The sequence below is a fragment of the Prionailurus viverrinus genome, chromosome B2 (genome assembly GCF_022837055.1).
Source record: "Prionailurus viverrinus isolate Anna chromosome B2, UM_Priviv_1.0, whole genome shotgun sequence".
NCBI lineage: Eukaryota > Metazoa > Chordata > Mammalia > Carnivora > Felidae > Prionailurus > Prionailurus viverrinus.
The window spans coordinates 112,865,995-112,890,628 of record NC_062565.1 but is presented as its reverse complement, the minus strand read 5'-3'; the positions used below and the strand labels follow the sequence as shown (position 1 = coordinate 112,890,628).

Below are 24,634 nucleotides of genomic sequence, written 5' to 3'. Positions count from 1 at the left end.
TTGCTCAGATGTTTTCGTTCTGCATACCTGGTGGCCATCCTCAGAGATGCGGAGTTTTTTATCCTCCTGCTGTTAAGAAGGAGATAGCTAAGCCCAGCCTTCTGTCTCTATTAGAAGCCACTTCCAAAACTAAAACACAACTGGACATACTGAAGTGGGCACCTGCCAGCATCATTTATCAAAAGACGAACTTTGAATGTGGAGCCTACTTTCCCAGCACGCCTCAGCTTTGGAGGGCTCTTAGAGCTTAGTTTCCTATGCGGGCTCTTTGTCTTGTTCTCATTTGTTCTTTCGAGATGGGACTGTGGGATCCCAGGAACTTTATTTTGTGAGCGTGTCTATCTACACCGTGGTGCTAAAAGCATGCTTTTTTCCTGCCACTTAGCTGCCTTCTTTGTCATGTCATTATCAATGCGAGTACAGAGAGATGGTGAGGAAGAAGTATGGAATACCCATTACAGGTGGCCTGTGTACTGCAGAATTGGAAGATGAAGCAGAATAATCAAAATGGAAGATTTTTCTTTTAATCATTTCTGTAAATGTCACCACTTTCCCTTCCACTTACACTCCCTGGCTTTCTTTTCTATTGAGGCTGATTAAAACAACCTGAAGAGTATGAGAAAGCTTCAGTTCTCCCAGCCAGAAATATTTTCTGCATAAAATACATCCTTTACTACACCCCAGTAAGATGTCATCCTTTTTGCTGGACTGAATATTGTCACCTTAACACTATTCTTTAGAAACAAGGTCCTGATTGTTCTGAATCAACAGAGGGTAGGGGATCAATCAATCTCCTTCCCCCCGTATTTTTTTTAAAATTTTTTTTCAACGTTTATTTATTTTTGGGACAGAGAGAGACAGAGCATGAACGGGGGAGGGGCAGAGAGAGAGGGAGACACAGAATCGGAAACAGGCTCCAGGCTCTGAGCCATCAGCCCAGAGCCCGACGCGGGGCTCGAACTCACGGACCGCGAGATCGTGACATGGCTGAAGTCGGACGCTTAACCGACTGCGCCACCCAGGCTCCCCAGCCCCCCGTATTTTTGACTTGGGAACATGAAATTTATTTAAAGATGATTATAGTGTGTGTAGGTGTGTATGAGAGTGTGTGGATGTGAGTGTGTGTATGTATGTGTGTGCATGAGTGGAAAGCAGTATAGTACAATGGGAGAGACATTGTGAAAAAAATAGAAAATAAGAAGTGACTGTTGAGGAATCAGATTCAACTTTCACCTGAATATCCAATTTTAAAAATAATTAAAAAATTTAAAAATAAAGCTCATATATTTTCCCTTCAATGACCACGAGAGGGAGTAATTTAATAGTAGTCTGAAAAAGAGACCACTACTAACTAATGAGCAAGACAATGTAAAAACTGTATTTCACTGTTAGGGAATGCTGTTGCCTCTGATAGAAACTTGCATGTGATTGACAGGAAGCATATGTCTATGCAGGCATTTGTTTCAGGTGCTGATCATTTATTCAATCTTTTATTTTCATATATGGCAGCATGTCTCCGCCCCACTCTTTTCTGCCATTTGCTTAGAAAATGACAAAAGTGCTTTATTATAACTGATTACCCATTTACTTACAATAAACTGGAGTCTAAGAAGATACAACATACCCTTACTAGTTTCCAAATGGTCTAAGAAATGTTTGTGGAGAGCTGATTGATTCATTCATTTATTTCCCAGATAATTACTGAGTCCTGCTCCAGGTTGGGGATTGCTAGATGCTGAGCATACAGCAGTGGTCAAGACAGGTGTGGTCCCTGAGGGCAATGGCTAATACTCTCTTATCCTGAAAGAGTCAATATGCGCTGTATTGGTGTCAGAAGTTCAAGAATAAGCTCAGTGACCTTGGGCAAGTCATTTAATCTTTATGGGTCTACAAAATTAAGCTGTTGAAATAGAGCCGTAGACAGTAGTTTTCCATCATTTTCAAGCCTGCAGTATTCCTAATCCAAAAGAAATCTTAAGCAGAATCAGAAGTTGTAAAATTAAATAAAGGTAGAACTCCTGTGTTTTGGGTGAGTTGAGGAAGAAGCAAGGTGACAGACATCTCTTACCCTGGCCTCACTACGATTCTGTAAAGCATAACTAGAGATTAGTAGCATTCAAAATCTGGGGCTCTGGGCTTTAATATGTAATTCTGTTCAGAGAATGGGAAATGAATGGCAAGTTTGGGTTTTATGTAAGGCTAGTAGATGTGGACAAGATTATTTCACTAAGTCACCTTGAAAAATCACAAAACAAATGTTATAAGGAGATGATAAAGCAATACCATGTTAACAGTATTTTATTATTTCATTTGATTGCTTTTGTGTGATACTCTAAAAGTAAAACAGATACAGCATTCTCATAACTCTGTCAACGTGAGGCCTGAGAACTTGGCACCTATTTTGAACTGCTAATTGCCTGCCCCTTAGGTTATGTTTGAAGAGTTATTTATAATAACAAGAAAGAAAGCTTAGATTACCAACTTATGTGTAGTATGACCCTAACAACCAGATAGAAAGAATGGTGGATACATAGATGGGCAGATGGGTAGATGGATAGATAGATAGATAGATAGATAGAAAATAAGGAGGGAGGGGGGAAAGAAGGAAGGAAGGAAAGGAGGGGAGGAAGGAGAAAGAAAGACTAGGAGCCATATGATATGCAGAAATGTTAACTGAGAAACATAATTCAGAATCGTGGGGTCATTCTAATTTTCTTTTTTTGTTGTTTGTATTTTCTATACATTCTGCAGTAAACTTACATTTCTTTATAAACAGGGAGAAACAAATATTTTTTAAAGGGGAAGTGTTTCTCCCTGCTGCCACCTGCAGCCAAAAGTGGGAGTGTGTGTGATTGTGTTCAAAGAATTCAAACTCAATGATCCTGACAAACTGGAAAAATGATCAAAACATATAGAATAGAGTTCAGTACACAGAAGTGTAGGCCAGCAGCCTTTAGAAGAAAAATCAAACAAAAATAACAGAAAATTATTAGCCTCAGAGAAGTAAATAATTTCCTGTGGTTTGCTTTTCAAATGAACGTTTCTATAAATCGATTGTGACTTTTATCCCAAGGCCACTTGAATTTAGAGAATTCAGGACAGGTTTTTATGCATTTCTGCTTGGTTTGTGGGGTTGTGCTTGTGTGTGTTTATAAGTTTAAACATCTAGAATTCATTTTTCAATTTTTTTTCAAAATAAGTCCCTTTGGGGTATTATTTTTGGATGATATTCTGTATTGTTCCAGAGGTGATGTTCACATCACCTCACATTAGTTCACCTCACATTAGTTTTGGTTTAACTATTAACTACAAAGTTTATAAGAAAACATAATACAAATTGAGAAATTATGTGATTATTATCTGTTCTGGGTTGGTGATATTTTCCATGGCTGCGTGTCTTCCTTTCAATTGTCACCTCGAACAGCGCTAATGAGGCAGAGAGAGAAGTTTTTCGTTCTATCACTGAAAGTGGACATCCATCTGTGGTGCAGAAGATCTCAGCATTAAGTGAGAGAAGAGCTACATATATAATAAAAGGCATGCCAGGCCGAGAATCTCGGAATGTTTCATCTCTTTCACAGAACTTTGTAAAAGAGAACAAGTAGAGGAGAATAGAAAGGAGCGGAGGTCATAAGGAAAACTCAGCATGGCTGGCAACAGATGACACAGGAAAGAGCCTTGCCACAAAGACGGCTCAGCAAGGGTCGCCTGCTTTCCTGGAGAAAGCCTTTCCTCCGAAGAAATAGCACTGCCTTTTCATGAACAAATACATAAAAGTGCATTGCAATGGTTGCCTCCCTTGAATAGGGTTCACATGTCAAGGCACACCCGCTGGAGCAGGCCCCCCCGCTTTTTTCCTGGGGAGGAGCTACTCATCTGAAGGCAGATCACCCCCCACCACAGCAGGAGGCACTGCCCGGGAACTCCTTAGAGAGCATGGAGCCAGGACACTGGGAAGTATTACAGCCTGGAGAGACGGGCCAGTGAGCCACTGCTCGCCCCAATCTATGCCCCATAGAGGTTGTCAAACGTCCAGGAGCCACATGGCGTGTGCGCGCATGGCAGGTAGAAGAGGGGCATGTGTGGATTTGGATATAAAACTTTACCAAAAGCAATTCCCCCCAAATTTATATGGTAAAGGCCTAACCTCTAATATGATTGTATTTGGAGGAGGGCCTTTAAAGAGGCAATTAATTTTAAATGAAGTCATAAGGATGGGGCCCTAATCCAACAGGACTGGTGTCCTTTTAAGAAAAGGAAGAGACGCCAGGGGCAAGACTGTACACAGAGGGCAAAGTGAGAAGTCAGCTGTCTGCAAGCAAAGGGAGAGGTTTTGGTTGAAACCAAACCTGCCAGTACTTTGATCTTGGACTTCTAGCCTCTGGGACCATGAGAAAGTATGTATCTGTTGGTTAAGCCATGCAGGATGTGGTATTTTGTGATTGTGGCCCTAGGTGACCACGACATGGGGGCGGGAGTGTCCCCATCTTCCTGCTGCTCCGAGGAAGCGACTCTGCTCCCAGGGCTGCTGTCACCTCCTAGTCAGCACAGCAGATGGCAGTGGTGTCCTGCGAGTTTGCACAGCCAGCTAGCCTGTCAGCCTGCGCCTCTGGCTTAGACAACTAAAGGGTCAGAGACGTAAACTTCAAGGTCCAGACTTTCTCATTGGAAAAAAAAATCTTTGCATTAAAGTATATCCATCTATCTATCTTTATGTATCTATCTATCATCTATCTATCTATCTATCTATCTATCAAGCTGGGCTTCACAAAAGTAAATGAGATACTGTTTAAAAGGAGAAATAAGGGGAAAAAATCTCAGGCATTTGGTGTGCCTACAGTCTAACTGTCTCTAGTTCAGTGATGACTTATTGCTATTTTATGTAGTGAAGTGGGAGAGTTTGCTTACAGAGACTGAACCCTTTCCATAGTTTCCCTGCAGGCTTTTGCTGTTGAAGCTCCCTGGCTACACTTGCTGTTTGGGCTTGAAATAGTAAAACTGAGCATATAGCTGGCCAGCTTTGTATTGACATCAAGAATACCTTCATTTTCCAGTTGCCAAAATTGGGCCCTTATCTCTACTGTCCATTTTCAGCACAGTTACAGAACTAAAACTCTTCTCTGTTCTTCCCGAGTCTCTTAGGAATGAAAACTTACCTATTTTCGCAAGCACGTGGCTAGCATACCCTCCTGCTACTAAATTGCTATCAGAATGCTTCACTGCAGACCTATAGCCAGTAAGAACAGACACTTTCCGAGATCCCTTCCCTGTTTACCTATACATTAAACTTCTCCCATAATTCAGGCCTTACCTTCTGAGAAATTAGACAGAAATTAGACAGAAATTTCAGATCTTTTTTACTTGTGAGCATTGGAATTCATGTGTTCTAGGCAGGGTCTGTAGGTGAGTATTCAGACGGATGATGAAGGCAAGGATAATACAAGGGAAATATCAATCCAAAGCATTGTACTCAACACTCATCATTTACTCCCATGTCTAAATGATCATAATAAATAAACCCAACTGGACACAGAACTGGCCCAAATGAGCATCTTCTCCAGGATTTTTAGTAGTGCCATGATTGTCTAAGGTAAGCATCCGTCTATGTGGACATACAAATAAACAAGTTGTTCATATCTAACCCACCGAGCAAAAAGACTAAAATTGGAAAACTTATTTATGAGAAGCCTGCTTGTGATTTGTATTAAGAAAGGCAGATAAGGTGTCATGGTCAAAATATGCATAATGATATAAGCACTATTTGGGGGAGCTTTCTTTTGAAAATAGATTATTAGATGCTTGAAAGAGAAACCTGACCTTCCCAAAGATATTTGTGACTTCATATCTGCTGGGATTTACATAATTTGGCCAAAGCTTGATATAGGTTGGAATTCCTTAAACTGAGTCCTTCAGAATTCTAATTCTCTGGAATATTAAGATTTCTTATGAAAAGGCATTTTGTGTTCAAATGTTTGGGATATTAACTATACTTTTAATTTCTGTAAATTAATGCTTTAACATCTCTTTACAAAATGACTACTGGTTGTTCCCAAGTAAACCCTAGCTCACCTAAAACATCTGGAGACTTTAGGTACTCCCAGGCCATTTTGTCTAATAGTCACAGTGAATACGGGTTCAAATTTAGCCAGCTAATCCTAAACCCATTTACCCTACTTTGCCCATTCCTGTCCAATGAAACCACAATAAAGGTGCTCGGCCAACAGTTCTGCTCTCTCTCGCTGGCCTGTGACCCCTCCGAATGGCCTTGTATGGTGTGCTGTGTTCTCCCTGGGGGAAATAGAGCATAGTAGAACTACAGAAATCTTCCTAGTTTTTCTCTCTCTCTTTTTAGAATTTTTAAAAAATTTCATTTATTTTTGAGAGAAACAGAGAGATAGAGTGGGGGGGGGGAGTTGCAGAGAGGGAGAGAGAGAAAATCCCAGGTAGACTCCATTCTGTCAGTGCAGAGCCCAATACAGAGCTTGATCGCATGAACTGTGAGATCATGGCCTGAGCTGACATCAAGAGTCAGATGCTCAAACAACTGAGCCATCCAGGCACCCCTCTAGTTTTTCTCTTATTATTATTTTATTAATTTTTTTAACATTTTATTTTTTGAGAGACAGAGAGGAACAGACCACAAGCAGGAGAGGGGCAGAGAGAGAGAGAGGGAGACACCAATCCGAAGCAGGCACTAGGTTCTGAACTGTCAGCACAGAGCCCGATGCAGGGCTCAAACCCACGAATGCAAGATCATGACCTGAGCCGAAGTTGGACACTCAATCAACTGAGCCACCCAGGCACCCCTAGTTTTTCTCTTTGATTTGCATCTGGCTTCACCCAACATAGTATGGTTCAAACAAAACTATGGAAGAGGAAAAATCAAACACACTCTACTGGAAAATCCTCAGAGTTGTTAATATGTAAATGTGCATCCTAAATTTTTAGTGTCAAACTTACTTGGCTTTGGAATCTTTTCTGAGCAATATATTTTATGGAACTAGCATTTCTGGGATCCCCTTTGGGAAGCACTCTTCTAGATGGATACTGATTATCTGTCTAGGAGATTTGGTGTGACAGTATTTTCTGCAGATAAAAATGCACTGACATCATTGTGAAATGAAATCAAACATTATATATAGTGTAAGGAAAGCTCAATTCCCATATGAAATTTGGACTTTCCCTTCACCAAAGTTTTGGCACAAAGACACTGAATGATAATATTTGAATGAACGCACACTTTCAACTCCACATAGGTTGTGAAGTCCATGTATTTTAAAATCCATACATCTATCACCCTTCCTAATCTTTGAATAAGTCTTTTGTGCATAAGACAAGTGCTTACAAGGTATCTTTTCTTGTACATTAATTAGGCACCTCAATTTCAACCTGTCTAAATGGAACCAATTATTACATTCCTATTCTACTTTCCTCAAATGACATTTCCATTTAACCATTCACTTGCACCAGAAACCCAGGTATCTATCAGGCCTTCTCTTACACAGTACCCAACCACCACCCATTTATCACTTCCTTTTTCCATGTCTCTTTTTAACATCTATCCTCTCCATCTCCAATACAGAGATGTCCAGACCTTCATCATCTCCTATCTCATTTTCATGATGTCCTAACTAGTCTCCTTTTTCCTAATCTTGCCCCCCACCAGTCTTTCCTTCACACTGATACGAATGTGATTTTTCTAAAGTATATTTCTGATTACATCATGCTTTTTTCATAAACTACCTGCCAATTGATTTGCCATCACGCTATACAAAATAAAGTCCAGACTCCTTACTCTGTTATGACCATTTTTCTACTGACTCGTTCATGCTCACTTTTCTAATCTTCTCTGGAAATGCAGATACAATTCAGTCGTATTAGTCTGGCTGCTCTGGCCCCAATATGGCAGGCTGTATATGCCATGGTGCTTTTTCATCTTTTGCCTGGGATCACCTTACTCTCACATCAGCTACTGAACAAATATCTATTCATCTTTCAATCTATTCATCACCCATGCTCAAGGGTGTCTTTCTCTGTGAAACCTTTCCTGGTCCCTTTCCTATTTCCCCACAAGATATACTCTATGGAATTTTATTATACTTACACGTTTAGATGTTGGTTTTTCATGACTAGATGGTGACTTACTAGAGGTAAAAGCTTGTGTATTACTAATCTTAAAATCTCCAAAGCATGATATAGCACTTGATTTACTGAGGAGTGTTATACAAATGCTCTTTTAGTGAAAGGACCATTATTTCTTTTAACACAATGAATAACAAACTACGTGCTACATATTCCTGATTTTACCATGTATTACTGTGATTGAAAAAGTGTCTCCTCTAAATTAATGACCTGACACTGCTTCCTCCTTTCTAGTAAGTCACTATCTAGTCGTGAAAAACCAACATCTAAACATGTAAGTATAATAAAATTCCATAGAGTGTATCTTGTGGGGAAATAGGAAAGGGACCAGGAAAGGTTTCACAGAGAAAGACACCCTTGAGCATGGGTGATGAATAGATTGAAAGATGAATAGATATTTGTTCAGTAGCTGATGTGAGAGTAAGGTGATCCCAGGCAAAAGATGAAAAAGCACCATGGCATATACAGCCTGCCATATTGGGGCCAGAGCAGCCAGACTAATACGACTGAATTGTATCTGCATTTCCAGAGAAGATTAGAAAAGTGAGCATGAACGAGTCAGTAGAAAAATGGTCATAACAGAGTAAGGAGTCTGGACTTTATTTTGTATAGCGTGATGGCAAATCAATTGGCAGGTAGTTTATGAAAAAAGCATGATGTAATCAGAAATATACTTTAGAAAAATCACATTCGTATCAGTGTGAAGGAAAGACTTTGGTGGGGGGCAAGATTAGGAAAAAGGTTGATTGGAAAGTGAAGAAGAAACACATATCTCTCTTTGGAATTTTCCTCAAATTATCCTGTAACAGAGCAGTGGATCTCATCTTTTCCATCTTGAAATCCGAACCATTATGAATATTTTTGGAAATGAAAAAAAAATATCCCCAACTTTGATTTTTTCCTCAGAGTAAATATAGCTGCATAGGCAAGTACTCATGATAGTACCAAGAGAATAGAATGTTTTTCCAATCCTCCTATTTCAGATCCTTAAGGGGCAAGGAAGGAGTGAAACCTTCCATCTGCCATGTTTAGAAGAGCAAACCACAGTGAAGCCACTTAGAGGCTTGTAAGATGGTACCGGGTCTAAACTCTAGAGCTACCAATAGGACTCAATGCTGGGACTCTGACAGAGAGTTATAGCCATTTGGATCAAATTGTAGGAACAAAAAGGAAATATGAGCATTTGGTTTCCTGAAGACACATTTCTTAAATTAGTCTGAAGTCAGTTCTTGAAAAGTTTAGGAACTATTCCAAACTGTTGATTATTGGGATTTTTAGTCCTGGGTGAAACTGATTAGGCATTAATACCTAATAAGGGTTTCTAAAAAGAAAACAGTCAAATTAACCACACTTAAAAATCATTCCTGTCCTCAATTTCCCCTCTTTATTCTCTACTAGCATTGTTATAAGAGAAATAAATCTTTAAAAATGCATTTAGTAAAATTAAAGAATGTTTTTGAAATGTTTTCAAAATGGGTGCTTCTCCATTTTTTCAATATGTTGGATATTTTTACAAAGACACTTTATCCCAATGAATACAAAAGGTTTATTCCTTGTTCCAATGTTGTGTTGGGGGATACTGTCTGAGAAGTAAGAAGGCTAGGTAGGAGGCAGTGAAGGAGATGCTTTGAACTTGAAAGAAACAGAATAGAGCTTTAATACTTACAGCTGTCCTCTTCTTCAGTTATACATTTCACAACATAACAGGCGTAGATGAACCCTGCCAGCTGAAACAAAACAAAGATGCTTTAGACAGGAAGCAAAGACAATGGTACTGGACCTCACTGGGTAGTGGCTTAATGGCAGGCAGTGTCTAACTAGAAACAGTGTTCCAAAATGATGGTTTCTCATACTGAACCTTGACTCCAGTGTGGACTCTTGATTCAAGTGATGTCTATTTTCCTTATAAATAAATGCATTGCTCTCTTTTTCTCTGAACTGCATTTATGTGCAAGATTTGTTCATTGCCAGGCAATCTAAAACAAGTTATTTTAGGTACAGGGAAAAAAATTATGGTCATTTATTAAAGGAATAACATTTGCATTTGTGCCAATCAACTTCTAATTTACTTTCATTAGCCAAGAGCCTTAGATTCTAAAATTGGACTCTCACCGACTAACAGACAAATGTTTTGAGGGAAAAAATATTAAGATTCAGTGGCATGTTGCATGGAAGAAAAACACTTCTTTAGACCTGTAACAGGAACCAGGGCACACCAAGCACAAGCAGGTTGACATGTTACACAAAGCGATGGAGTGGGTGCCTGTAGGTAAGATACATCGTGATGCACTGAATCCAGGATAGCACAAATCACATCATCCTTTCTGAAACATACTGCAAAAAAGTCCCTATGGTCAGAGAAGTCTTTGCTCACTGAAATTGTTAAGGAACACCTCAAAGTTCTTTGATATCTATTCCCTCAGATTGAGTGGTTTTGTATTCCTTCATATCAGTAGAATATTTATTTAGTGAAATTATGAATGCTGGTAAAAGTATGCAAAACTAATATAATCTCCTAACAGTGGAATTCCCCCCTACCCATAATTCTGTTTGGGGGATTCCAGAAAGGATGGAACAGTGATGAAGATTATGCTCAATGATATTTCAGAAAAGCATTGATCTGGCTGAGAACTGACAGTATATGACAACATTTGGCATGGGGAAGGGAACATGAGGAAAGGCTGTGGTCTCCCATTAGGAAGCTAGGTCACAGGGCAAAAAGGAGCTGCTGGGAGGAGCCAAATGAAATTGTTTTTCATTAGCTGACAGTGATCTTTCTGGAAGATGTGAGTGGAACACTTTAAGTCAGAGGGTACGCTGATAGGTATTTAATGAGCACAGTATTATCTGGAGAGAAAGAGGGGTCCGGTTAAAAGAGAGACTTTAGAAAATCTCTAATTTGGATTTGAGGTAGAAAGGCATATTCTGGTAGACTCTAGCTCTATTCCAAAGCAAACTGGCATAGAATAAGACAGTGGTTATCCTGGCATAGAGGTAGTGACCCGCTTGGAGGAGGAATGGGTGAGGAAGAAGATCCCTGAAACATATTCTTCAAGGGCTTTTGTTTTCAAATGCTGGGTGAGAGGGGATGTATACCCCCACTCCTCCCACCCCCAGATTTAGTATCTGAACCAGTACACATCATGGAGAGCTACAGAAGAATACCAATAATATATTAGCAGTAGTTTTCTTTTCTTTTCTTTTCTTTTCTTTTCTTTTCTTTTCTTTTCAAGCATATCTTAGAAAAATCATTGGGGTGCCTGGGTGGCTCAGTCGGTTGAGCATCTGACTCTTGACTTCAGCTCGGGTCATCATCTCATGTTTTGTGAGATTGAGCCCCCAGTCACACTCTGTGCTGACAGTGTGGAGCCTACTTGTGACTCTCTCTCTCTCTCTCTCTCTCTCAAAATAGATAACTAAACTTAAAAAAAAGGAAAATCATCAAATCATCATTTTTCTCTTTAAATGGTATGTTGCAATTGGCAATAAAATAGTGGTAGTAAGAATTGTTTCCTTATATAATAGAATCATCAGGATCGTCATTTTTATAGGCTTATTCTTAGAGTATAGGGTGGTATTAAGAACAGCTTTAGCGTAGATTTTGATTTGACTAAACAAAATCACAAAATTTGAACATTTTCATGGGTACTGAAAAAAAATAGACTATACTAACATTTCTTAATCTTTCATCCAACAGGATCCATGAAAATGCTCTAATCATTGAGTGAGCCAGTCCCATGGGTACTCTGTCACTAGTACTTGGATTTGACTGTGATGAGTTTTGGTTAAATCCCTTGGGTACTGCTTATATAGCTCCTTCCCTTCTTCCACAGGGAGTCCTTATCATCCTTGACTAAATTCTATCCATTTATCAATAGTTTATCTCTTCAGTTTTAAATACTTACTACTTGAATTATCTATAAAGCAACTTTTTCCTAGTCACAAACTTTTCTTTTGATCTTCACTCATCACTTATTACTTCTAAATGAAATTCTAGCATTGATAAATTCTGAGATCCAGGGCCAATAAATTTAAGCTTCTCATTAAAGTGTCACTAGATTCTAGATTATTAACTGTACTACTCTCCCAGAATGCAGCCAAGGCCCTGTATTCTGCTTACCAGTGATCTTTTAATTGTATTCAGTTGCATTCTTTAACTATCAGGGGAGCTCCTTTGATATAAAAGTAAATCCTGCTGCATTTCATTACAAAAGCTTGCTGATTAAGAGAACTTTAGCTTTTAACTTGGTCACCTCTAAATACAAATGGAAATTAGTTCCCCCCAAATTAATCAAGATTCATAAGCCTCTGTTATCTTCCAATTTTCCTATACCATATAAATTTATAATTTAATTCTTACTCCATGGCAATTTAAAAAATTTACCTACAGAAAGGGGCTTCAAATCATTTGTAACTCCAAATGCTTCCTATAATGTGCAATACCAATAATTGCTATGTGGGTTACAAAGACAAACTCAGCCAGAGTTTCTCAACCTTGGGACCATTGACATTTGGGCTGGGAAATACTTTTTTGTAAGATCTGTTGTGAATTATAGGATGCTTCTCCAGAAACATCCCACAATCAATCCACTTGACAACTGAGAAAATCCAAAATGTCTGCAGACATTGCCATATGTCCCTTAAAGGATAAAATTGCCCCAAGTTAGAGCCACTGTTTTAGATAGTCTTCCCAGCAGGACCTAGGAAAACTCTGGGAAGATGTAAATTATGTTCAGGGAGGAACAAACAGCTCCATTCAGAGGAGTTTGGGCAATGGGAAGGGAATAATGGTGCCCAAATCAGGGAACAATGACCCATGTTGTCAAAGTAGATCAGAGTACATGGAATTAAAAAAATTATTTGGGTGACCTGGGTGGCTCAGTCAGTTAAGCATCCGCCTTCGGCTCAGGTCCTGATCTCGCAGTTCATGAGTTTGAGCCCCACATCGGGCTGTGTGCTGACAGCTCAGAGCCTGGAGCCTGCTTTGGATTCTGTGTCTCCTCTCTCTGCCCCTCCCCTGTTCCCACTTTGTCTGTCTGTCTCTCTCTTAAAGATAAAATAAACATTAAAATTAAAAAATAAAATAAAATCATTTTATTTTGTTCTTTACTTAAATATAACTAGAATAACAATGAAAGATACCAGTGGTATTATACTAGGCAAACATACAATTATCCACTTATGTAAAACAAAACAAAACAAAACAAAACAAAATATTCCAGTTGTTTTAGTCTTTGGCATTCAAAGCAGAGCTAAGCCTAAATCTTTTTATTTTTATTCATCTTTTCACCTTGATACATCTAATATGATTTGTTCACTTCTAATTCACCTGATAGGGAATTCATATCATCTTGATATCATTACTGGTTGAAAGGAAATGATATTTTGGTTGAAAGGAAATGATATTTTCTCTCTATAACTAATCAGATTAAAATTCTTTTTTGTATCTACAAACCAAATTATGATTGCATGTCCCAGAAATTCACTTAGAAGCTAATAGATAAGAGGAAACCAAAGCCTTTTGGTAAGTACTTAAAAAAAGATTCAATTGTAGTAATTGAAAATGTAACAACCTTAGTTTTTAAAATACTATCTTTTGGATTTCTCTTTCCAGGAAGTTGGAGTACACATAGTTGTCTCTAACCCTAGTCTCACTAAAAGTGCAACTGAAAAAAATAAGACATTTTATATATAACACACATAGGAAGATACTGAAAAGTGGAAAGAATGTAGACTCCTAGAAATTTTGAGACCCAAGGAAAAACATGGGAATGAGTTCCCTATTTTTCTTTCGTCTAATATATACCAGATCTGGAGCTGAAGAAGCTCACAACTCAGAAATGCCAGCAGGCACAGATCAAAAAGCCCCAATAAAAGCCTACTTTCTCTAGCCAAATGACCAGGAAAAAGACAGCCTAGTAAGACATAATGTTAAGATGATAATAGTTCTTCTTTGGCCAACATCACAGAAAAAAACTGTAGTTCCATTCCCCAACCACAGGAACAAAGAGTTGGGGGGGGATGTCAAGACACCCCCATGCTGCAGTGTCTGAGAAGTCAGGCAGAAAAGTTGGACTTGCATTTTTTTCAGAAAGGAGGAAGACCCTCTCCTTAGTGTCAGTTAGAGACCATGGGGGGAATCTAGCTTCCAACCTCACTCTGTAGTATGGAGGCACATCTCAGGTGGTGTCAGGGAGATCTAGTGGAGAATCAGAATTTTTACCAATGCTGTGAAGTAATGAGGGCAATCCTCTATCCCCATGGTGTCAGACAAAGGCACCTGAGAGCAGTAACAAGACATTGCTACCCACCCCCAACCTTGGAGATATTATTGAAGGCCAAGTGGGGGCAGGAACTTCCACTGCCTCCCAGCCTTAATGAGAAGCCCTTCCCCTTCTGTGGTTTCAAAGGAAGATGAGTGGGGAACTGGACTTCTATCCCACTTGGAAGTGATGAGTATTATCTCTCCTTCACCTGCCAGAGTGGTTTCAGAAGAAGCCAGCTAAAACAGGAGGTTTAAGAAAGGTCTAGAGTCTCATAATATAATACCCAAAATGCCCATGTTTCAATGTAAAAGTTCAACATGCTAATAAGGAAGATCTCAAGCTGAATGAAAAAAGGCAATCAGTTGCAGTTAACACAGAGCTGGATGATAGAGATGTTAGAATTATCTGACAAATATTTTAAAGTAGTTTTCATAGGGGCGCCTGGGTGGCGCAGTCGGTTAAGCGTCCGACTTCAGCCAGGTCACGATCTTGCGGTCTGTGAGTTCGAGCCCCGCGTCGGGCTCTGGGCTGATGGCTCAGAGCCTGGAGCCTGTTTCCGATTCTGTGTCTCCCTCTCTCTCTGACCCTCCCCCGTTCATGCTCTGTCTCTCTCTGTCCCCCCAAAAATAAATAAACGTTGAAAAAAAAATAAAGTAGTTTTCATAAAAATGCTTCAACAAGCAATTTATGAACACATTTGAAATAAATTTTAAAAATAGTCTCAGTAAAGAAATAGAACTAAAGAAGAACCAGATTGAAAATTTAGAGCTAAAAAGATGCAATAACAACAACAGAACTGAACTACAGAATGGAGAAGACAAGAAGGAATCCATGAATTTGAATTCACAGAATAATAGAAATTATCCAATATGGACAAAAGACAAAAAAGTAGATTGAAAAAAATGAACAGAGCCTCAGGGACCCTTGAAACTATAGTAAAACAGATGACATATGTGTCATTGGTGTCCTGAAATGAAAATAGAGCAGTACTAAAAAAGTACTAAAAAAAATAGTGACTGAAAACTTCCTAAATTTGACAAATTATGTGAAATTACATATTCAAAAAGTTGAGTGAAGCCCAAACAGGGTAAGTCCAAAGAAATTCACACCAAGATGCATGACAGTCAAAATTTGAAAAATCAGACACAAAAATCTTGAAAGCAGAAAGAGGGAAATATTTATGTACCCCAGTTTAAAACAACAGTTTGTGGGTTTCCTTTAAAACTAAACATACAACTACAATACAACCCAGCAATTGCACTCATGGCCATTTACCCCAAAGAAATGAAGACGTGTTCACACAAACAACTGTACACTTATGTTTATAGCAGCTTTATCCATAATAGACAAAAACTGGACACAACCCAGATGTCCTTAAGTAGGTGAGTAGTTAAAGAAACAGTGATATGTTCACATCATGGAATACTACTCAGCAATAAAAGGAAAGGACTATTGATATATATGCAGCTACCTGTATGAAAATCCATAGAATTATGCTGGGTGAAGAAAGCCAATCCTAAAAGGTTATATAATATATGATGTCATTTATATTACATTCTTGGCATGACAAAATTATAGAAATTGAGAACAGATTAGTGGTTGCCAGGGATTCAGTTAGGTGGGAGTCACAGGTGGATGTGGTTGTAAAGAGGCATCACAATGGATCCTTATCTGATAGAAGTTCAGCAGTCACCATCCTCTCAGTGATACTGTGCTATAGTTTGCAAGATGTTACCACTGGGGGAATCTGGGTAAAGGGTATACAGGATCTTTCTGCATTATTTCACAATTGCATGTGATCTACAATTATCTCACAGTGGAAAGTTTAATTTTAAAATACTGTATTTTAGGCAACTATTATTTATGTTAAAAACATTTATATTTTAATTTTTGAATTTGTAAATTTATGGAAACAAAGTAGATATGCTTGTTTTCTTCAGTACAAAGACATATTTTAATTCTGAGCTCTTAGACCAACACAGAAGTCTACAATAGTTTTTGATGTTGATACAATATAGAATCACTATTTGACACTCTTTTTTGACTGGGGTTGGAGGTGAGGGGTAGCAAACACTACTTTCTTATCTGCAATTATCTCTTTCTCAAATAAATTGGTTTTATGTTTCATTTAAACCAAATCATCTACTTTTGTTCTCAATTCATAATTCAGATGCTATAAGCCCATGTTTTTTGTAATATGAATTTGAACAGAAGGATATTATGCCCTCACAAAATATACCTTTAAGTTGCAAATGATTTTACTTGCTCTTTTGTACCTTACTCCATTTACATAATTTGAGATTGCTTCAGCAAAGGATTCTAATATGATTATATCAGTATTATTAATGAAGGTCTTTTATAGGAAATATATTTTATGTGGGCTGGTGTATCATCTATCTTGTCCACCAGACGATTCTTATCCCATACTATTCCACTGACTGGACTGTTAGAAAGCATGTCGCGAATTTTCTTTGCTACGGATAATCCAGGTGCAGTTATCAACCTACAATAACTCATAGAGGATTGCCTTTAGGGCTATTGTGAATGTTCACAGCCTACTGAGTCAGAAAAGCTTTTCAGAGGATCAGAAACATATCTTAATACCAGCCTTTAGGTATTGTGCCGCATCATCAAGCATGACTGTATTAAACACTTTTTAAAAGATTAAATAAAAGTAGACGTACATGCAAACTTGTATTATCTCCTTAAGACTGGGAAATGGACTGAACCAAATGCCAACACTGGCTTACCCAATAATTCCCATTATAAACTGGCCTCTGGAGATTAGTAGATTTCTTCAGACCAAACTTACCAAAAGTTATCTGAGTTCAGATGAGACTGATGTATGAGTAAAGTTGGCAGAGCAAAAGATATTCAGGTAGGGTAAAAGCTAATAAAATTCAAATGTTGTGATGGTTAATACCTCTTTCAGAGTTTAACAAATTAGTTTAAAAACTGTATTGAGAGCAGCAGTTCAATCGTTCTATACATTTGCCAGTTGGGAGGTGACCAAAGAAATGCTCATCTACTGCAATAGAGCTGCCACAAGATGCCTTCCTTTTTGAGGTAGGAGCCATAATGAAAGCACTTAACCAAATCCATTCATTGAAAATGATTGGCATTATGCTGTTACACCTAAAACCAATACAATGTAATATGTTAATTATATCTCACTAAAAAAAGAACACGGGAAATGCAAAAAGCAACCTATCAACAACACCCTACTAATTTAATAGTAAAACTGAATTTAAGATTATTTAGGGGCACCTGGGTGGCGCAGTCGGTTAAGCATCTGACTTCAGCTCAGGTCACGATCTCCCGGTCGGGAGTTCGAGCCCCGCGTCAGGCTCTGGGCTGATGGCTCAGAGCCTGGAGCCTGTTTCCGATTCTGTGTCTCCCTCTCTCTCTGCCCCTCCCCCGTTCATGCTCTGTCTCTCTCTGTCCCAAAAATAAATAAACGTTGAAAAAAAATTAAAAAAAAAAGATTATTTAATGTATTAGGGACTGTGATTTATTATAATGTAACATTTGGGAAAGAAAGTGCAGTTTTAAAATGTTCTGCAAAATATAAATAATTAATATTTTCCAGCAAAAAATTTGAAGAAAGACAGCACATAATTCCTTTCTGATAAAATGATTCAAATAGCATACTTTTTGCTCAGAGATAATCGGGAACTTAAAGCAAAATTAATGACACAAATAAGGCATATGCAGAAATAAGTTAGTTCAACTTAGTATGTCAACAATAGACAAGGCTAATAATGTTCACTGCATTTCATTGAAAGGAGCATGCTGTCCCTGGTGATGATGGGAATACAAGGCCAGATTCTTCTGAAAACAGGATAATTATATTGGAATACTAGTTGCAAAAATAACCTATATTTTAAAAAGGTGCAAAAACTATGTTAACATTCTTTTTTATTTTTTTAGAGGTGCTAGATTAGAAGGAAAATGTAGAATATGTAATGCACTGGGTCCTGCAGCACATACTACAACACTATATTTCAAGAAGTCATTAATGAGATGACATCATGAGAATATGTATGTGTATATATATATAATATGCATGGAGACTATACACTGGATCTGTGTCTGATTAAAGACCTGGACTCTGAAAAGAGCAATGATGAAGAGATCAGTTTAAAACTGAGAGCTGGTTCCAATGGGCACACTTTAGGCCTCTCACCTAAAGTCCTGTTCTGCAGGACATTTAAAAATTCTTGAGGAAGGACAACTGTGACCCAATGATCAAGTTTTGTAATTATATGAGGATGCCTATACAAGTAGTATGGTCTTAGGTTACCTGAAGAAAATTACTGTGTCTAGAACAAAGGAGGCAAATAGCCCCACTTCCTTCTGGTCTTGTCCATCAAAATGCTGACAGTGTTCAATGCTGATACCATAAATGAAGAGAGATGCCCAATGGAATTGTAACCACACTGTGAAGGGAGACAGAGAAATGAGACAGGATGAGAAAACTTCCTGGATCATAGAAAGTTCTCAATAAACTTTGTGGTGATGATGATGATGATGATGACGACTACAACAGTGACAACAATGACGATGACGATAGTGAAAGAGAATTCCCCATGCAGACTGATGTCTGCTTGCTTCCTGGAGACATCATTAAGGACCAGATAACCTCTGTGATAACTTCACTCAGAGATTTTAGAAAAGAAGTAATGAGTAAATCATCATTGTTTAGAAATAAGAATTTGGAAATCACAGGTGCATTCAGATGTTTCCTGTGCAAATAAGCTGTTAAATTAGCATTTGTCAAAGGGCAAAGTGAACACACCCACCCATGATAGGTTTGCAAATATTCTGTATTTTTCATCGTTAAAGTAACTGTGATGAAATATAGTGGATCATTTAATGTTTGGGGGATGGTGAATAAAAACTTATCTTTGGTTTCTAAGATTCTGTCTTGTCCACATTTCTCAGAGAATCTGGGGTCATAGAGGATAATGCAGATGTATGTGGGCACAAGGCTTCTGTCTGGGTAAAAGTCACTCCTTCCAATTTCTTCTGAGGATAATAATTAGACTAGATCCCACTAGAGGCCTTTCTGGTATTGACCCAGTTGTCATCTCCCAGCTAGGAGGTAACTTCCATTTAAGTATTTCTTTACAGAAACAGGGGCTGAGTCAAGAAATATAACAGAATCATAAATCTCATTAGACAAACTACAAATCTGACCTCAGACTCCTTGCCAGACTATGGATGTTTTGTCATGGGCAACTGGGATATCCCCATGGCTTGGAAGCCAATGCTATACTCTCATAGTATGTGAGAAATACTTGGCCCACAATGATTGGCTATGTGGTGGGATATAAGAAAGAGTCAATGTTACCTAATTTTAATGAATCTTCATAAGGCTTTTTTTTCTTATGGAAAATAATGAATGTCGGGAGAAATTGCTAAATGACAAACTCACCATTATCAAAAATAAGTTATTGGTTTGCATTATAGAAAAATGGTGTCAACAAGGATAGAGCTTTCACTGTACTGAGAAAGGAAAAAAATCTAAAAAGAAAACATCAGAACATACCAGCTAAAGAGAAAAGTTGCTTCAAAATGTTATAGTAAACTTAGATGTATTATTTGGGTTTTGAAAATACAGTTCAAAAGGAAACTTAGAGCAATTGGTCCATTTACCATGACATCTGTGGGAATAAGCTGTATGCTGTATGAAAAGGTATTTTATGTAGCATTCAATGAAGCTTGCTTCTGAAGCAAAGTTCTGGCTGCAATATGAGGCAGGGGAAGATGAATAGGAGTGAAGGTAGTAACAGAAAAAGAACCCCAAGGGGAATAAGATGTAGATTGGGGAAGACACAAATTTGAAGACCAGTTTTTTCCCAAAGCAATTTTAAAAGGCACAAAACCGAATCGAAGTGTCACTTTTTAAGGACCTGTCAACCCTATCCGTGTGCAGCAGTATAATCCAGTTGGATTGAATAACTTTGGATTCAGAACTTGGCTAAGATTGCTGTTCTTCATTGACCTCTTTTTCCTTTATATCTGAGTTACCTTCTTTTCAACATAAATTCTAGGTTGTCTTCTTTCTACACAACTCCTAGCCAATATGAAGGTGCAAGACACTGTGTCAACTACCTCAGAATTAAAGAATTTCATTAATTACTAGTTACATGATTATTACCATTTGGGAATATATAAACTAGAAAAACTGTTAGTGTATTTCTGTACTTCGTTTTTTAATTTTTCAGTGTTTAAAGCTCAAAACAACTAATCATCTAACTAACCCCTTATATCCTGGGAAGTAGGAAAGGAAAGGCTAGTGACTTATATTCAAGGTAATGGCTAGCATTGTTGGAATCCTCGCTATAGTCTGGGTATATGCTAACATCTTTACAGCTATTGTCCAATCCATTCTTTTCAGAACCAAGGAGAGAGTCTTATCCATGATTTATAAATGAGAAAACTGGAGCTAGAGAAATTAATTGATGTCCCCAAATTAAGAGATAGTCAGAAGAGGACTTGAATTCATGTCTACATGAATCTTATATTTTTCACTCTCCAAAAGGCAAACCTGACAACATTCTCAAGTGAAGGGAACATAAGATTCTAAGAATCAGAGTGAATTCACATGCAGAAAAAAATTCCCAAAATTAAGTTCGTCTCATTTTCCAAGTTGGAAATTTGGATACAGAGGATAGTATTGAGCTTCGGATTGGCAGATCTTGGAAATTAGAAAGAAACAAACTGGCTGAGCTATCAGACAAACCACAGAAGGGTTTAATGCCACTCATGGGAAACCTGTAGTATGCTGGAGAACTGGAGTGTTCCTCCCACTCATTTAATTACCATTTCAGTTCTCTTTCAGTGGTTCCAACTCATCATAATTTTATAGTCCTCCTCTGAATTGTTTATATATGTTTCTACACAGAAGCCCAGAATGGGCTTCTTATATCAGAAGTATATTGGTGAGCCACTAATTACCTTCAATTTACTGCTGGTGATACTATGAATAAAGCTTCCCTAAACATTTTCTACAGATCTTTTATGAACGTGTATTTTTAATTTCTCTTAAAGAAATACCTACTAGTGGAATTTCTGAGTGTTTGCAGACTAGACTGGCTAGCTAGAAGTGGTCTGAGCTTCTGGAAATAATTAGCAAAAAGACTAAACAGTGGCTTCTTCAAGAATATAGATTCTATTATGCAAATTTTAGTCTTATTTTTAATTTTTTGGTATGTTGGTACAGCGTGATCATCTACCCAACATCTCATTATACTTGAAACATTAGTAAAGTCTTGCTATGCATTCTTATATGAATATTGCTTTGGGGAACTGAAGGAATCAAGGTGACAATGTACAAAAATGAGATGTAAAGGGATAATTGAGAATTTAGTTGAAAGGGTGAAGTTAAGGGCATCAATAAAGGCCCCCAAATTCCCAGTGATATTGCAGAATACATTGTGTATGGGATGGGAGTCTGGGATTTCTTTTAATCCTAAAGAATAAATTGATCCCAGTAGATTGGAAGGCTTTCACTGGAAAATGAATAAGCATTTTGTCCAACACTTAGTAGGCTCTCAAAAATTAATGAGTTCCTATTTCCATCTAGTTCCAGTCTTGTATCATGGAATAACTCATTTATTTTTGTTTTTGTTTTTGTTTTTTAAAGTTTATTTATTTTGAGAAAGACAGCATGAGTGGGGAAAGGGCAGAGAGAGAGAGAGACAGAGACAGAGAAAGAGAAAGAGAGAGAGGAAGAGATAAAGAATCCAAAGGAGGCTCCGCACTGTCAGCACAGAGCTTGATGTGGCACTCGAACTGTGAACAGTGAGATCATGCTTGACCTGAGCTGAAACCAAGATTCAGCTGACTGATTAACTGACTGAGCCACTCAGGTGCCCCTTGGAATAACTCATTTATGTCCTTATACTTTAGGATTTCATGATTAAGTAGTGATAGGAAGATATGTTTCATATACTTTACAGGCCAATGTGAAGATAACAACGTGAAATCATAACTATGAACATACTTTCAGCTTCTAGGAGAAACGTCATATATTTAATCATTCTCCTCATCTCTAAATGTTCGTCAGACTCACACTCTATTTTGCCATCCCTCAAGAAGAAGATGGTCTTTTATTTCTTTTTTGTTGCTAGCCTGTACTAATTCATCTCAAGTGGTTGCTGTTTCTTTCTTTTCTCTTTTCTTTCCTTTTTTCTTTTGTTTTCTTTTCTCTCTTCTTTTCTTCTTCTTCTTCTTCTTCTTCTTTAACTTTAAGGGTGTACAAGTTGAGAACTATTGGCTAAACCAGAATTTTTGTAAAAAGCATCTTCTAAAATTGAAGTGGGATTTAGAATTGTCTCCCTTTCAATTTAAAAGTCCTTTAAAAGATATTTACTTATTCTTTATTAATAAATTTCATTCATATTTTTGAGCTCTAACTTTTCCTCAATTTATGTCAAATGAATTCTATCCAGATTATCAGTTCTTATTTTCTCCCTCTAATATATCATTAACATTTTCTAATTATACACTTGTCAAAAATTATCAAGGAGAAGACAGCAGTGATGACTTCATTAAAGAAGCAAGAAGAGAAGAGGGAACAAAAGAGAAAGAAAAAGATTTGACAAGTTTTTATAGATATGAAAACAAACAAAATTTGTTGAGAATGGCCCCCATGCAGGGATTATTTTTTTAATTTATAATTTTAAAATTGTGATCCAGATGCTGTGAGAACCAAGTTTTCATTCTTTTAACTCAGCATATTCGTATCTACATGAACTTGTAGTTTTTTCCTGCACTCCAGGAAAATGTGTTCCATTTCATTATTTTTTTATTACACTTAAAAAGATATGAAAAGCACACTCTTCATAACCATAGCATCAGAAATTAGAGGGAGAGAAAGCTGTCTGCTTTATTTCTTGTCTTTAAAGATACCGCCTTTATGAGCTGTTCTCCCAGAAAAGTGACGCTTGATGACAATCTATCTCCTCACTTTACCTTAATGACTTCAAAATTGTTGAAATTTCATTACTGAATGTCATCACTGGGCACATGTGTATGTGTGTGTCAGCATGTGTGTGTGCAAATGTGGGTTTTAAGAGAGAAAGAAATACTAAGTAAGAGAGTACATTCTGTTTATTTTTATGATCTTTTGTGAAGATTGATTGAGTTCTTCTAATATTATCCCAGTCTGGTTCTGCAGATCAATTTTCTAAAATTAAGACCGTTGAAGAGATATTTTTTCTATACTTAACTTCCCCCTCCACCTCAGAAGTCCCATCTAGAATTTGTATAATTCCTTCTAAATCTCTTTCTTCAGAGCTGATCCCCAACTACTTGCAACTTCACTATTCTGGTCATTTATCATGTTCAACCTTACAGCTTCCCGAAAAGCAAGTAGAATTTGCAGTTCCTCATCTCCGATGAACATATTCAATTTGTGAGTCTTAGTGAATAATAGTAATTAACACTTATATGGTACTCATTCTGTGCCAGACACTGTTCATACCTTAAGTCTTTAACTCCTCATGCCTTATGAGGTAGCTATAATTATTATACCCTCCTTGTAGATGAAGAATTTGAGCTACAGAGAAGTTCATTGACTTCTTTGAAGTCACCTTGCAGTTAGTAGTAGAGCTAGGATTCAAACCCAGGCTGGCTGGTTCCAGAATCCATAGTCTTTACAAGACTGTGCCATCAACTCAGCCCAGGACCCAAAAGGCTGCATTCTCCCTGGCACTATGGATTTTTAGAATATCCACCTCATGGACTAAACTTTCTCCCTTGAAATATAGCTGTTCAGGAAAATAAACATAAATAAATATCAACAGCATAACTTTCTTTCTGGGCTCTAACATTATTTATTTATTAAAACCCTGTACGGAAAATACATTCTCTTAAATTTAAATTTTGGGGCAATTAAAAAAAATATGCCCAGATGACAGTATATTTCCTTGACTACACTTTATTGCAGAGGTAATGATCTCAGGCTCATATCAACTATTTCTATTTACTATTGACCTTTAAGGGAACACCTAGGCTTTTCACCTAAATTGTACATCTATGAGGAAAATGAAATAAACTGCAATAAAGATGAAATATAGATACCTAATATAAAAGAGGAACTTTTAATTTCCCGAAAGGTAAAATAACCACTTGGCACAAAAATACATAAATAATTGTCAATAAGGAATGTCTAGAGTTTGAAACTTGATGCTCTAGTTATTATTGGAGAAATAAAA

At 37.6% G+C, this 24,634-nt stretch overlaps 1 protein-coding gene across 2 annotated transcripts in view; it reads right to left on the bottom strand.

The window, feature by feature from the left end:
• NKAIN2 (sodium/potassium transporting ATPase interacting 2) overlaps positions 1-24,634 on the bottom strand; it is a 1,003,803-nt gene that overhangs the window by 17,736 nt on the left and 961,433 nt on the right. For both annotated transcript variants that reach the window (XM_047860874.1, XM_047860873.1), the window contains exon 5: positions 9,809-9,869. In XM_047860874.1, the coding sequence (XP_047716830.1) occupies positions 9,809-9,869 (61 nt within the window). The remainder of the gene's footprint in view (positions 1-9,808; positions 9,870-24,634) is intronic.